This window comes from Rhipicephalus sanguineus, chromosome 3 (genome assembly GCF_013339695.2).
Source record: "Rhipicephalus sanguineus isolate Rsan-2018 chromosome 3, BIME_Rsan_1.4, whole genome shotgun sequence".
In the NCBI taxonomy this organism is placed as follows: Eukaryota; Metazoa; Arthropoda; class Arachnida; order Ixodida; family Ixodidae; genus Rhipicephalus; species Rhipicephalus sanguineus.
In genome coordinates this window covers 222,474,641-222,489,112 of record NC_051178.1, presented here as the reverse complement: position 1 = coordinate 222,489,112, position 14,472 = coordinate 222,474,641, and the positions used below count along the sequence as shown (strand labels likewise).

Genomic DNA, 14,472 nt, shown 5'->3' with positions numbered 1-14,472 from the left:
GATGGATTTCTTAGCGCTGCTTAACAATCTGTATAAATTCAAGCGAACACTCGCGAGGTAACAAAGCAGGGCATGCACAGACATTTTAACGCAACGCATGCTCTCGAGTGCCTCAAGTTTCACCTCACTTGATGACCGTCGGACACATCGGATTCGAAGGGGATCGCGAAATAATTCGATATATCCATTATTACAAATCGGAAATACACCTGTAAGCTTTAAGTGTTGTCAGCAACCAAAGTGTTGTCGGCAACACTTTGGTTGCACCAAATCATCTCCATAAATAGAATCCGGCCTCTACATTGCCTCATTCTTGATAAGACAACTATGAAACACCACCCCACCAGTGCTTCATCAACCTAGCGAATAAAACCACTTTCATGTTGCTGTCTCATAAGAATATGCTTAGGAATCCCCTAACATTTTTTCTGCAATTTCGCTTCGAAGTATTCGAAAAATATGCTAGAAATATTCGAGAAATATTCGATTGTATTCGCACTCACACTTCAATATCCGAATTCACTTCGCACCCAAAATTTTGCTATTCGCACAGCTCTACTCTTAACCCTATGAGAGTCGAATTTTTTTTTTTTTTTGCGATATTCAGTACAAAAATGTGTAATTTTTATTGCTGGAATAAATTGTTCAGATGATTCTATTTAAAGGGACACTAAAGGCAAATATTAAGTAGACGTTGATTGTTGAAATAGCGGTCCAGAAAACTCTTAGTGCTGCTTTTGTGCCAAGGAAGTGCTTATTTTGAAATAAAATCACGTTTTTAGTGGTCCGCATCGCGTTAGCGCGCTTCAAATCTCCCGCCTGAAAATACGACTTTCATACGTCACTGCTGCCCGCTTTTACTGCGCGGCAGCCGACACTAGTAGCAGCCGTGCGGAAGTAGCGGGACCCACAGTAGCAACAACGGCGCTGCGGCTAGTACACTCTACTGCGGCAAAGAATTGCTCAGATGGGCACATTCAAAGCCTTCACCAAGTTGCGGTTGGTCTCGTAATCCTCAGTACGAAAGTGCAGCGAGCACACACGCAGAGGTTTTGACTGTTTAGCACACTGGCGCAATGGCATGACACTAACTTAGTGACTAAGCCACTTCGAGTGTAAGGGTTCATTCCGCGGCACCCAGTGAAAAGACACGCCGGTTTCCTTGCTGCAGCACTGGCGTTGTGCACCATTCGGGCATCCGGCAATATCACACGCATGCGGCATTTTGTCGAACGTTCTGTCAGAGCGACTTTCACGAGCGCGCAAAACACGCACAGCAGTGCGCGATCCCGAAACTACCACTGAGACGGGCAAGGCGCAGTTCGGCGAAAACGGAACCTTTGAACCACGCGCGCCGTTCCCCATGGCAACGCCACGGAGGTTTTGTTTTCCATGAATCAAGCGGAAACGAACAAACAGCATTTTATTACGTCTTTTGATGCTCGGAATGTTCTTTTTTTACTGCTGCTAGTTTGATTACTAGTGATTTATTGTAGGCCGACTTCCATACGTCATCGGGATCACTTCGAAAACGTCCCACTCGTGGCGCTCATCATGTGATACATTTAGCTTAATTTCTCGGTAAGTAGGGCACTGCTGTTGATAATATTGCCGTTTTAGAAGTTGTCATACATTGGGCTTTCACTCTGGACATAAATTGTTATTTGCCTTAGTGTCCCTTTAAGAAAGAAATTGTCTAAATCTTTGTTGTGTGACTGTAAAGTGACGAAAACATCGTTTTGTTGTTACATACGCATGGCTTATTCGTAGCAACATCAAGCAAAATCCTAAAAAAACACATAAAATTTTTTATAAACAAAAATTATGCATTGTATTACACATAGCTCACAGACATACAAAAATAAACACACCAGAGTACTTTTCCGGTAAAAAATGTTCGTGCTTTCGAAACAGAAAACGCAACCACAGCGGCGTCGTTTGTGTAATTTAATGCCGCACGGAAACAGATGTAATCGCGCCCCTGGGAGCAATAAACAAGAGAGTCACAAGCAGTCACCCTTTTGTGAGCTTAGAAACCAGACAGCCATCAGCTTTGCGGGCGCGAGAAGCAATAACCACCTGAAGGACGAAATTGAAACCAGCCGCACCGCGTGCGCGCTTTGATGCGCAAGTGAAAGCCGCCGCGCTGCTTCGGGAAGCAAAAAGAAAAAAGAAAACAATGGAGAGACAGCGGCGCATGAAAAAAAATTCACGTATTCCCGAAGCGTGGCAGCACATGCCAAGCAAGAGAAATGATCGAAAAAGGCGCGCGTTTTAAACATACAGGCTATGTCGTACATGTACGACGAAAACCTTTTGGTGCCTGTTAGGTGATGCCGTACATGTATGGCAAAAACCCTCAAAGGGTTAACTTGTACTGCCTTCACAATGGAATCCTATACCGTCACAGTATGCGCCGCCACGGCCCTGAACGCCTTCTTGTCGTGCCTTCCGCCCACTTGCAGGCAGATGGTCTCCGCCAGCTTCACGATGAACTTGCCGCCGGTCACCTATGGAGTTGCACGCACTTATGATTGCGTCCGGCACCGTTTTTTTCTGGCCAGGCCTTTATCGGTTTGTGCAAACGTAAGTAGTCAACTGCGACCTATGCCAAGGTCGAAAACGACCCCCAATGCTTCCAGCCGATTCTTCCTTCAGCCTATTGACATCCCCGCCGAACCATTCTACTGCGTAGGGCTCGACCTTTTCGGGCCATTCCCCACTTCTGCATCCGGGAACAAGTCGCCATAGCAACCGACTACGCAGCACGTTATGTGATTACCTGCACTCTTCCCAATAGCTGCGCTGCTGCATGTCATCATCTTGCATCATGGGGCTCCTCAACAGCTCCTCACTGATCAAGGCCGATGCTCTTTATCCCGTGTCATCCAGGACATCAATTGTTCTTGTTCCACGAACCACAAGTTCGCAATGGCATACCACCGACAAAGTAATGGACTCGCGAAGTGCGTGAACCACAACCTCATCTACATGTTGTCTATTTATGTTTGTGCAGACCACCACGACTGGGATGCGCTCGAATAGGCATGTAGTATTCGTTCATTTCGAATACATACTTTGAAATTTTCAATAATCTAAATTCGAATACTGTTATATTTCGAGTATTCGAAGCGCCTGAAATCGCCCATTCCTACTTTTGTTTCCCCACCAATGTGTCCTGTAGCAGCAGTTTGACAGTTGTCTGCGTGAGGAACATAAATAGGTTCTTTGAGCTGTAGCGACAAATGTTTGTACACATACTTTAAAAAATTGTGCATTTGCAAAACAGGTTTTTCATGGTGTAAAAGTTGGATTTTTCTTAGGCACAAGTTTCTTGTGCTTGTGTTTATAGCAGTCAGCTGTAGCCACGTGTTTCGAAGGTGCAAGCAGCGTGAGCCTATGTTATCACTCATAGCAAACACTCTGTGTTTTGGGTGGGCTTCTCTCTTCGTTTGTTGTCATAGTGACCATAGGTTATACCACCACCATCTGATAATGAGAGTCTGTGTTGTATACCATGAAAAACGATGCAAACCCTTTTTAAGATTTCGTAAACGCCTTAGTGCAGCCACTGCGGCCACAGACTATAAGCTTAAATTGCTTATGCTGCACAGAAAGGCAAGCAGGTGTTGTGGTGGAGAGCATAAACACCGGGACAAAAGAAATGTTTCTATTCATCTGTGCTTATACCCTCTACCATGAACCAAACTTGACTAGGTCAATTTGCAGTTCTTACTGAACAAAGGTGATATTCTTGCCTTGCCATTGTTATATACAGCAGACGACACCACGGCAGTCCAAGAGTGCCAGTGATGCTTAATGATACAGAGCGACCGAATGGGAAAGAACATTGTGCATTCAGTAGGCTTTCCTTGGTGGCAGTACAGAGCCATGAAATGTTTATTTACAAATGTTCAACTGTCACTGTCTTTGGCTTCAGAAGGAAGAAATTAAAGAATTAAAATGTTGACTTTAAACTTATTTAATCAGTTCTCAGATAGCGTCCAGGTGTGGACGCATGCGCATTTTAACAGGCATGCGCTTCCTGTGGTGCTGTTTGTTGCGCAGTCTCTGGTTGTAATTTTTACAGCGAAGCTGTCTATATGGCTATGATCTGGGATTTTATGGTGCCTGCGCAGAAAAATTCTCCCCTAAAACGTGAGAGTGAAAGAGCCAAAAGTAAATGAATATCTTCACTTGCTGAGAGCTAGAGTAAAGTAGAAAAGGAGTGCTTCTGAGGCAACACTCCTCCTCCTGGGAGGACGAGGGTTGCCTCTGTGGTCGAGAGACAGCAGATACCGTCAGTGTCTTGTTCGTCCTTCTTCCTTTCGTAATTGTGTTGGTTGTTTGTGCTATTCTTCAACAGAAAGACAAGCTGCCATTCTCCTTATTGAATTTCACTTCTTTCCATGATGGCACTCCTGAAGGGGCAACATGTTGGTCAAAACAAGTGACCACCGATCAAGAATAAATTTGTATGTGTGCAAGCAAGCTTGCTTTACGCAGCAATGACTGCCGCCGCTACTCGAGACAATAAAATGTGTCGGTACCTTTCATCCAAATTCTGTGTCACCTCTGTGTTGTGTGCTACACTAGAGCACTGCACGGGCCCGGGCCGGCCCGAAAGCCCGGGCCCGGCCCGCGGGCCGGGCCGGGCCGGGTAAGGGGTTCTTGAATCGGACCCGGGCCGGGCTCGGGCCCTTGGTCTTCGGGCTCGGGTCGGGCTCGGGCCTGAGCCAGGCCCGTATTAGGCCCGGGTCTCATACGTATAGGTATAATTGCGTGTGTACGTTGTGTGGCTTTGTTTTTGTTGTTTTAACTTCCCGAAGCGACCTAGGCTATATGAGACGCCGTCGTTGAGGGCTGCGGGTAATTTAAACCACCTGGAGTGCATTGGCGTGCATAGAAATTGCACAGTACAAGGCGTCTACAATTTTGCTCCATCGGTATGCTACATGGGATTTCAAGAAACGCCTAATATAAGTTTCCGCCATTATAGTGAGTGAAAGACGTTCTTGGGTACCGTGTAAGGAAAACAACGGTAAACTGCCTAGATTAGTGTGTATAAGATGTGCGCGTGTGTATCTAGGGAAACATTTCGAGTATGCAGCTACGCTCGCATGCCCGTAGACTGGCCAACGCGACTTGTGAGTCATTAATATCTCAGGAGCTGTTTTTCGTGCATTTTAAGCAGTGTTGTAGGCGTTACCGAAAAAAAGTAACTAAATACGTTACTCGTTACGCTAGCGAAAAAGTAATGCGTTACCGCCCTACGTTACCTCTTAAAAAAGGTAACGCGTTACCGTTACAGTTACCCTAAAAAAGTAACGGACGTTACTTTTGCCGTTACTCTATAGTCAGAAATTTTATTCACCGCATTTACACTGTAGGAACCCCAAGTAACAGTTTTAGAAAGCTGATATTTATAATTTTTGCGCGAAGTACCGATTTAACGAGAATACGTTGCACAAATGTGTCGTACCATGGCAACAGTAGCGTAGCCAGCAATTTTTTTTCAGGGCTGGGGCGGGGAGCGTTCAGCCATACTTTATATATGGTTGTGCGTGCGTTTGTATGTGTACCTGTACATATATACATGGAAAATTGAAAGATTTCGGGGCAGGGGGGAGAGGAAGGTTGAACCCCTCCCCCCCCCCCGGCAACGCCAGTGCTTCGCAATAGTGGAGTGACCTAAAGTCGCCTATACAGTTACATGTGATAGCTGCTAACTCTGTGGCACATGGTAAATCCATTTTCTCAGTGTGACGTTAAACACAAATTTAGATCTTATCATCAACGCTCTCCTTAAAGAAAACACTACAACTGTCAACAAATTTACAGTAATTCTGATGGTGCGCTTCTACTAACAAGACAGAAGATCAAATAGTCATAAAGAAATTCTTAAACGGCATAGTTTCGGGGGGAAAAGATTTTTTCACATATGTATTTCTCCCCTTTAATAATCTCTATACCTGACTAAAAAATTGCGAGCGTTTATGTGAAGGTGTTCAAGGTCACCCTCGTTCGCTGAAAAATTGGGTAACTATAGAAACGTGTACCCGCAGTTGCCGATAGAAAGAAGCAACTTTCATTTTGAAAACAAAGTTGATAACCATCGCTAGATTATTGCAAGGAGAATGTTCCAATAACTACAGCTTCTTGTAGAAATAAAGCAACGCATTTGAACGCTGTCATTGGACAGATTGCCTCTCTCTTAATGAATGCGTCCACACCTACATTGAATAGGCACTCGAAGGACGCATTGGGTGGTACTCTCAACGCCTGATTAATGAAAATAGCGCGAAAAAACGTAGGACGAGACGAAGAAGGCTACAGCACAAGCGCATGTGCTGTAGCCTTCTTCGTCTCGTCCTACGTTTTTTCGCGCTATTTTCATTCATCATGAATTACCAACTCGTCAACAGTCTATTCAATTAACGCCTGGCGGGCCGGCATGAGTACGCCGCTGTGACAATAGAACGTCGGGGCGAGCTCTGCAATAGTGGCGCCTATGAGACGAGGGAAATTTGTGTGAAACTTCCGGGATAATTGAAAAAAAAAGTAACGAGTAACGTGACACCTCACGTTACCGAAAAATGTTAACGTAAGTACGTTACCCGTTACAGTTCCTAAATAGTAACGAGTACGTTACTAAGTTACCGAAAAACGTAACGTGTTACCGGTAACGCCGTTACTTGTAACGCGTTACCGCCAACACTGATTTTAAGTGCAAGATGCGGAGCGACTCTTATCCCAGGGCAAACGCCGTTGTTGATTTTCCCATTACTAGTGGCGATGCGCCAGACCATGAGACACTCGTTTCCCCGAGTGGCGGTGATGGTGGCGGTGACTCGGGGAAGAAGGGACGAAAACGTAGTGTAGGTTGGGTGCAGTTGCCTGCCGAGGAGTCAACACGACAGCTTTAATTTATGTAACGCTGTCCAGCCTGGCGTATTCCTCCCAAAAGCAGATAGAGCACGTTTTTTTCCCCATTGCATTGTGCGATAGGTGAGGTTTGCAGGAGACTTGCTACTTTTACTCAAAAGCCCTAGCTCGTATGCAGTTGATGTAGACTCAACTTAAAAATGTCTGCCATGCTTTTTTCTCCACTTTATGCAGGTATTATATTTTGCAGTTGTTCTTTGAAATGCAAAAATGAGATTGCGTGGTTAGCACTGCGTGCGTACATGAAAGAGCCAGCTATGACTCCAATTATATTTTATATTGCCCTGCAATCATTTCGCAAGAGTGTTACGCGCGTAATTCACCGAAAGTATACACAGTACCGGTGAAAGTTGTGACACTGAAAGAAGTTCCTAAAACAATCTAGAAAATATCTTGTGTGCGGCAGGTATCTTCACAATAACCGAAGGCTGGACAGTGGCTCCTTTATGCTCAAGGCATAACTAGCTGAAACGGGCCGGGCCGGGCCGGGCCCAAACCTTTCGGGCCCGGGCCGGGTACGGGCCACATTTAGGAACACCGGGCCGGGCTCGGGCGGGCCGGAGCATGGCGTTTTCGGGCCGGGCCCGGGCCGGAAAAATCGGCCCGTGCAGTGCTCTATGCTACACAGCCTTGCTGGTCATCCACCTTCACAGAGTGGAATGTGATCAGTAATAGCTACTGAAGGACTGTGCCATTAGCAACAAGATTACACATTTGTTGTAAGGCGTTCCATGCATCGAGCTGCACATTTCTGTTCACCTAAGGAAATGGTCGCAGGCTGTGACGAGTGGTCATACGTTATGTGCCACAACGGCTGCTCTGTGTAGCTGCAAATTGTGGTTGGTGAAAAGATCTTTCAGCTCATAATTTGAGTTTCTGATTTTACGCTTAACTACCCATCAGGCACGTAGGCAAGGGGGGGGGGGGCGCCCCCCCCCCCGAAAGTCGTCCGGCCTTCTATATTCCCAGGCAACTTTTGTTTTATTTTTGCCATGGAAATACTTTCTTTCGAACAATTAGGCCTTGGGCCCCCCCCCCCCCCCGAAAAAAAATCCTGGCTACGTGCCTGCTACCCATGACATGGGGCTTATTGCACCGTGACATCGCTTGGCTCATGGTGCTGAAATGTGGCATTGGCATTCTACAATTTTACTTGCTTCAGATTTTGCCATAGATATTGTTTTGCGAAATATATTCTCTGAGAGGCTTCTAGGTATAACGAGGACAAGTTTTGAGAAACCCATTTCCTTGGTTACTTGAGTGGGCTTAGTATGTTTAGCAAAGGTTTCAGATAGCCTGCTCTGGCTGGCACTGTACTGAAACATGTTACGAGGGCTGAAATTACTGTGTATGTTGCTGAAGCATTGTGTTACATCTCGGGAATGCTAGAGCTTTAGCTTTATGATTGTAATTTGTACCAAGCACTGTATTTGGTAGCATAGCCAGAGGTGCGGTTTGGGGGTTAAAAGGGCCCAAAATCTTGAAATTGTGTGTATGTATATATATATTAGGGGTGTGCGAATATTCGAGTTTAGAATTCGAATCGAATAGTTCCTAACCGAATAATCCGGCAGGACGAATATCTAAAACACGACAAAGGCCAATGGTGCAGCTTGGTTAGGGTGGGGTGGCTAAAAATAATGCTAACGTCGCCTTTCGTTAAACTTTCACTGACTTCCTGGTTGAAAAGCGAGCGCATGTTGATCTTAAAGGAGATTATGTCATTTCTGCACATAGAAAAACATATGAGAAAACTGTCAAGTCCTTCACAAATTCGCTCCCGAAACAAAGGCACGAACTTCTTGCGTGGTTCGGTCACATATGCCGCAAGCACTGTAAAACGACCTGCCTTTGGCCTGCAAAACCCTCGGCTTTGCATGTAAAATTTGTTCACGCTGGGCAGTCGCCACTGCCGCACCGCACCACTAGTTCAGAAACTCTCATCGTCCCGGCACGCAGTTAAAACGGTGCTGTGAACAGGTGCCTGAAGATTTTTGGGCCCGGAGCACCCATGGCGATGAAGCACAGTATTGTCAGAAGAGCCGTATTGTGCGACCACATCGAAAGAAAACTAGCTACTGTAGCCCCCTCTGTTAGCCGTTAGGAGGCTAGGAGTGGTGCTGCTGACTGTAATGGCGGCTCTTCTATCATCATGCTTGTGCGCCCATAAAAGCTGAAACAAAAGCCACTCCCAAACAAGTGCATACTGGAGTTGTCAGCATACCGTATCATCCTGATTTTTCCTTTGTCTTGCCATAACTGGCGGTACACATTTCGTGTAGATATACTATTCGATATTCAATATTTTTGGCCGCTATTCAGCACTATTTGGTTCAAATTACATCCGAGATGAAATTTCACTATTCGCACACCCCAATATATATTTGCACATGCATATACAAATCACACATGAACATACCTAAAAGGAATCACATTCCCTAACCTTCCCCCTTCCCCCCCCCCCCCCCCCCAATAAATTACTGCAACGCCGCCCCTGATGATATTGCTCACGGCATTACTGTACTCCGTGGAATCATATAATTATAAAAGAATGTACAGCAAGGCAAACAGCTGTTCCACTTTAAGTATGAAGGCAACCTTTCCTTGTCCTGTAAGAGGGTGACTGTTGCATGCAGCCTGCTGGTGGACGAGCTGGCCAACTGCAAGGCCCGGCTGATGCGCCAGTGCGATGACTTTCAGGAGGCATTGCAGTGGATGGCCAGTGAGCACGAGCAACTTGAGGCCAACCTGACGGCCACTTGTCGGTGAGCATTGCTTTTTGCATTATTACAGTGCACTGCATCCATGGCATTGAAAAAGACGAAAAACAGTATAAGAGGCCCTTATACATAACCAAGATCTTTGTTTTACAGCATATTTTGAAAAATGAAAAGCTCACTACAAGCATGATTGTTTTTTAAAGGGGGTATACAATCTGCCTATCTTTCGATCCATCCAGCCGCCTACGACTTTGTGCTCTCCTGGCTGTTTCGTTAATGGGATGTATACCAAAAGTGGTATGGCACATCATGACTGTATGATGAACATAAAACAGGTCATAACATGAAATTCTTGACACGAATGTCAAGAATGGCATGATTTACATGCCATCGTGTTGGTGCTTTTGTGACCATTTCTTTAATTTGATATATACCAAAATTGGTATGGCGTGTATGACAAACGTAAGTGACAGGTCCTATCGTGCAAATCATGACACGCATGTCATGTACAGCATGATTTACATGACTTGGTCTCAGGGCGCTCGCGGCCGTTTAATTAGATGGATATATACCAAAATTGGCACAATGAGCCATTTCTGTATGGCGAACATAAATGACAGGTGGTAACATGAAAATCACGACATGCACGTCATGTGGGCCATGACATACAATCCCCGCTCATGGTGCACTTGCGGCCGTTTCGCTACCTTGACATGTACCAATTTGGTATTGCATGAACTGACTGTATGAAGAACATAAATCACAAGTGGTAACATAAAAAACCAGCATTTCCCCGAAGGGGAGTATGAGGAAGTGCGAAGCACGGGGTTATGCTATGAGGGGGCGCGCGCGACTAAACTGCAGAGCCGAGCGAAGGAGACGGCAGCGAGAGAGCACGTGCGAGCCGACCCACGGAGGTCTGGCCGTTTTTAAGTGCAAAGCACTTTTACTGATGATGATGATCTGTCTTCTGAACTCGTTCCAAAGAACCCGCAACGCGTTCAACTTGTTGGCGGCGTTGCGCACGCCCGAGATGGGGCTCAGGTTGTTGTCGAACCACAGTCGATCGCACACCGTGCAGCTATATCCGAAGCTGCGGTCCAGGAAGTCTCGCTTGAAGCGCGCGTCCGGCCGATCGAATTCGAGGGCCCGCGCTCGCTCACGCATTGCGCGTCCCCGCGCCAGATCGGCTTCGGGGTGCTCGGCTCGCTTCGCACGCTTTCGTTCGGCGTCTCGCCGCCGGCCTTCATCACCACAGGCAATGCGTGGGGCGCGCGCAGTCACGGAGCGGAGGGCGGAGCGCGCGCAGTCACGTGGGGCGTGACGTCGCTGCGCCGTTGCTACAGACGCTCCTCTCCGCTCCTCGCGCCGTTGCTATGGGACGGCGGATTCAGGGTCGCTTATAAAGTGCATTCGCACTTAAAATCATGACATGCATGTCCTGTAGGGCAGGATTTACATGCCACCAGTGGCGTAGCCAGGGGGTGGCTGACCGGGCTTCAGCCCCTCCCCCCTCCCGAAATTTTTTCGTACTACGACTTTGTGCTCTCCTGGCCGTTTCGTTAATTGGATGTATACCGAAATTGGTGTGTCATAACATGGCCTTATTGCGAACATAAATGACAGGTCACATCATGAAAATCATGACACAAATGTCATGAACAGTATGATTTACATTCCACGGCCTTTGGGCTCTTGCGGCCGTTCCGTTAATTTCATATTGCCACGCCCGCTTCTTCTTTTATTTTGATGTGTTCGAGTATGACCAGCAAGGACGGTTATCAACGCTCGACGCTGGCCGCGAAGCAGTGTTCGAGAAGCTTCTCGATTTTAGTAGATCGTTTTGTTAAGATTGCGCGCCGCACGCGAATGTTCCAGCTTTGTCGAGAGATAACGCCGCCACCAGCGATATTGCTGGAAAGTTCTATAGCGCTTGTATAAAAGCCGACGCGCTTGACCGCTTGTCAGTTGATCGACGGTCGACGCTCTCTTCGACGCTATCAGTGTATTGCTGTACTTTGACCTTCAGTTTCCCGGCCACAAGTTCGGCCAAATAAACAGTTTCGTCTCGGACGTGCTGACTGCTGTCTTCGTCGACGTCACGACCACGTGACAATATATACCAAAATTGGTGCGGCATGACAAGAGTTCATGACGAACATAATGACATGTCCTAACATGCAAATCATGACGCGCATGTCATGTGCAGCATGATTTACATGACATGGTCTCGGGGCGCTCGCGGCCGTTTAAATGAAGGGATATATTGGCGGCGAGGAGTTACGGAGTCGCCCTCTATCGGACGCGCCTCGATTGCGTGCTAGGCAGGATGCCGCCGGCACGCGCCCCGTAGGTTTTGCTGTCGGCGCTCTACAAAATCACCTCGCGGAAGCCCTCCGGGACATTTCTGCAGGTACTTTCGAAAAGAAATATGTTCTTTCCTGTCAAAGGAATAATTTTCCACGAGCAGAAAGCACAAGATAGTCAACAGTCGCTGTATCTCTGCAGAAACCCGAACACCCGCTTCACGCGGTCACCGCGTTGGAGTCCCCTGAACCGGCTTCTTGCGTGAAAGGTAGTCAGTCGCTGAGTGCAAAATACGTGAAATATCTCGTTAGAGTAGACTGCCTGTATAACCAAACGGAGCATAACAGAAAGAAGCCTCAAGCCAGCGATCGCACGGGTTCGCGACGACTGACGGTGCCTCTGCATGTATGAGCGTCTGCATGTATGCTCGTACTGATTGTTTCGCTTTTGCTGCGAGCACGTTTTGGCACCGAGCTGTGAACTTTAGGCCTCAGAATATGAGAATTTGTGAGTACACAAACAACTACTGTTGCGCGGACGCTATCAGAGCAGTTCAAAAACAATTTCGTTACAAATATATAAACGGCTTCGGTGCGCATGGCAACTTTGTGATGTGCCGTCCCGACGATTCAGTTTTTTTTTTTTTCGGTCTAAATTCGTGTACGTGTCAATGTCATTTGACAATTTGTCTCCCACTGCGTACTGATCGGCCTTCTCAGCGGGCAAATGCCGCTGCTTCTGTTTCTTTATTCAGTGCATTCGTTTCGTATCGTTCTCACACAAAACGTGAGCAAATGCGACGCCTTTTTTTAATGCTCCTTAATTATCGTTCCCTTCGCATTCCAATGAACTTGCCGCTCTCTGTCATCAACATATTCATCGACCAAAGCTTCACCACTTCGAGATTGCGGGTGGAAGGAGACGCAGTGTACGAGATCGAGCATGGTAGTAGCATGCAACGTCAAGGAAAACACAGAAAATACAGTAACGTTCGCCGGACTTGTTCTGCAAACGTCGGCTGTGAACTAGGACCCACGCGAACTTGAAATAGCGGTGAATAAAATAGAAGTTATTGCAGCAACCAGCAGCCGCAGAACAAGATAGTAAATATTTGACGAGTACCCCAGCAATTTTGGCAGCAGTGTCCTGTTTGACGCTAACAGGGTGGCATCTTTCCCATGTAAATAAATGAGGCTCCAAGAAAATACATGGGGTTGGAGAGGCCCAACGTCAGTTGGAGAGTGACACAAACAAATTTGGGACTATAGTGTTTGCGTCAGGGGAACGAAAGCTTGGCTGACAAAAAAATGTTATTGCCAACATAAATGCAGCACACAGCCACAGCATTTGACTCTCTCGCTATGTACGTCCACCAGCAAACGTCGCGTAGCTTATGAAGACGAAAGCCAGATCGATGCCTTTTCAAACGGGAAGATTGACCGTCGCGGCGTCAAGACGAGTGACGCAAAAAATAATCGTCCCGTGATGAGGTCAACATATGACGTCATCATGACGTCACAGACCTCCTAAATTTGTAACTTCATTATGACATCACCATGACGTGACATAACGTGATGTCACATGATGACGTACTCACACGACATGGTCCCTTTGCATTGCCTCCATGATCGGTGGTCGCGATATCATATGACGTCAGAGATCGCCAAAATATGTAGCGTCATTATGACGTCACATAACGTGACGTCACATGATCACATATTCAACGCCATGGTCGCTTTGCATTGCCTCCGTGATCGGTCACGGAGGCCGTGCAAAACCGCGTTAGGTACAGAACGCTTTTGGAGGGGGGCGCGGGAGAATCAATACATCAACTGACAAGAAGAAGATGGCTTTCACAGTGATTCCACTCCTGCGCCAACTGCGCCAAAGTGCGCCAAATTGTATTTACTGCGCCATCCTGATAATATCGACGAAAATTGCGCCAAACTGCGCCAAAGTATCGGGTTTGGGGGCGTCTATCACCGGCAATCGCACGGCCGGCGCGTGAGAACATGTGCAGCTTGATCTTGGGGCTGCCAATGTCGCAACCATGAACCAAGAATTATTCCTCTGAATAAATAGCGCTCGCGCGTGCGTCCCCAATAAGCCACGATGCCATGCACGGTGCCGACGCAGCTTCTGTTCTGCAAGTCGGCTCGACAGCAAAACGCGCTCTCCGCAGAGGCTCGTGACTTCTAGGCCTCTCGGTAGCGAGAAAGTGCGACGGCGATTCATCGGCGGACGTCGTCTGTTCTAGAAATGCTGCTGATAGCTCGTTTCAAGCGTCGCACGGCACGTAAGGAAAGCAATGTTCAGTAATAACTACATCTGTGCTGCTAAAATGTCTGTCACTTCTGTTTCCGGACATCGCGGAATGAAATCTGCGATCGCTAGCAGTATATATATATGGAACAATATCGAATTTTCCTTGCTTCGCGTCTATGGAAGAGCACGCGAACGGTGGAAACGCGTTCACACTTTTCCTCAGATATACTTTATC

At 47.0% G+C, this 14,472-nt stretch overlaps 1 protein-coding gene across 1 annotated transcript in view; it reads left to right on the top strand.

Moving 5' to 3' along the window:
• Positions 1-14,472, top strand: part of LOC119388332 (golgin-45-like) — a 185,662-nt gene that overhangs the window by 134,865 nt on the left and 36,325 nt on the right. The window contains 1 exon segment of the mRNA XM_037656037.2: positions 9,582-9,710. Within this exon segment, the coding sequence (XP_037511965.2) occupies positions 9,582-9,710 (129 nt within the window).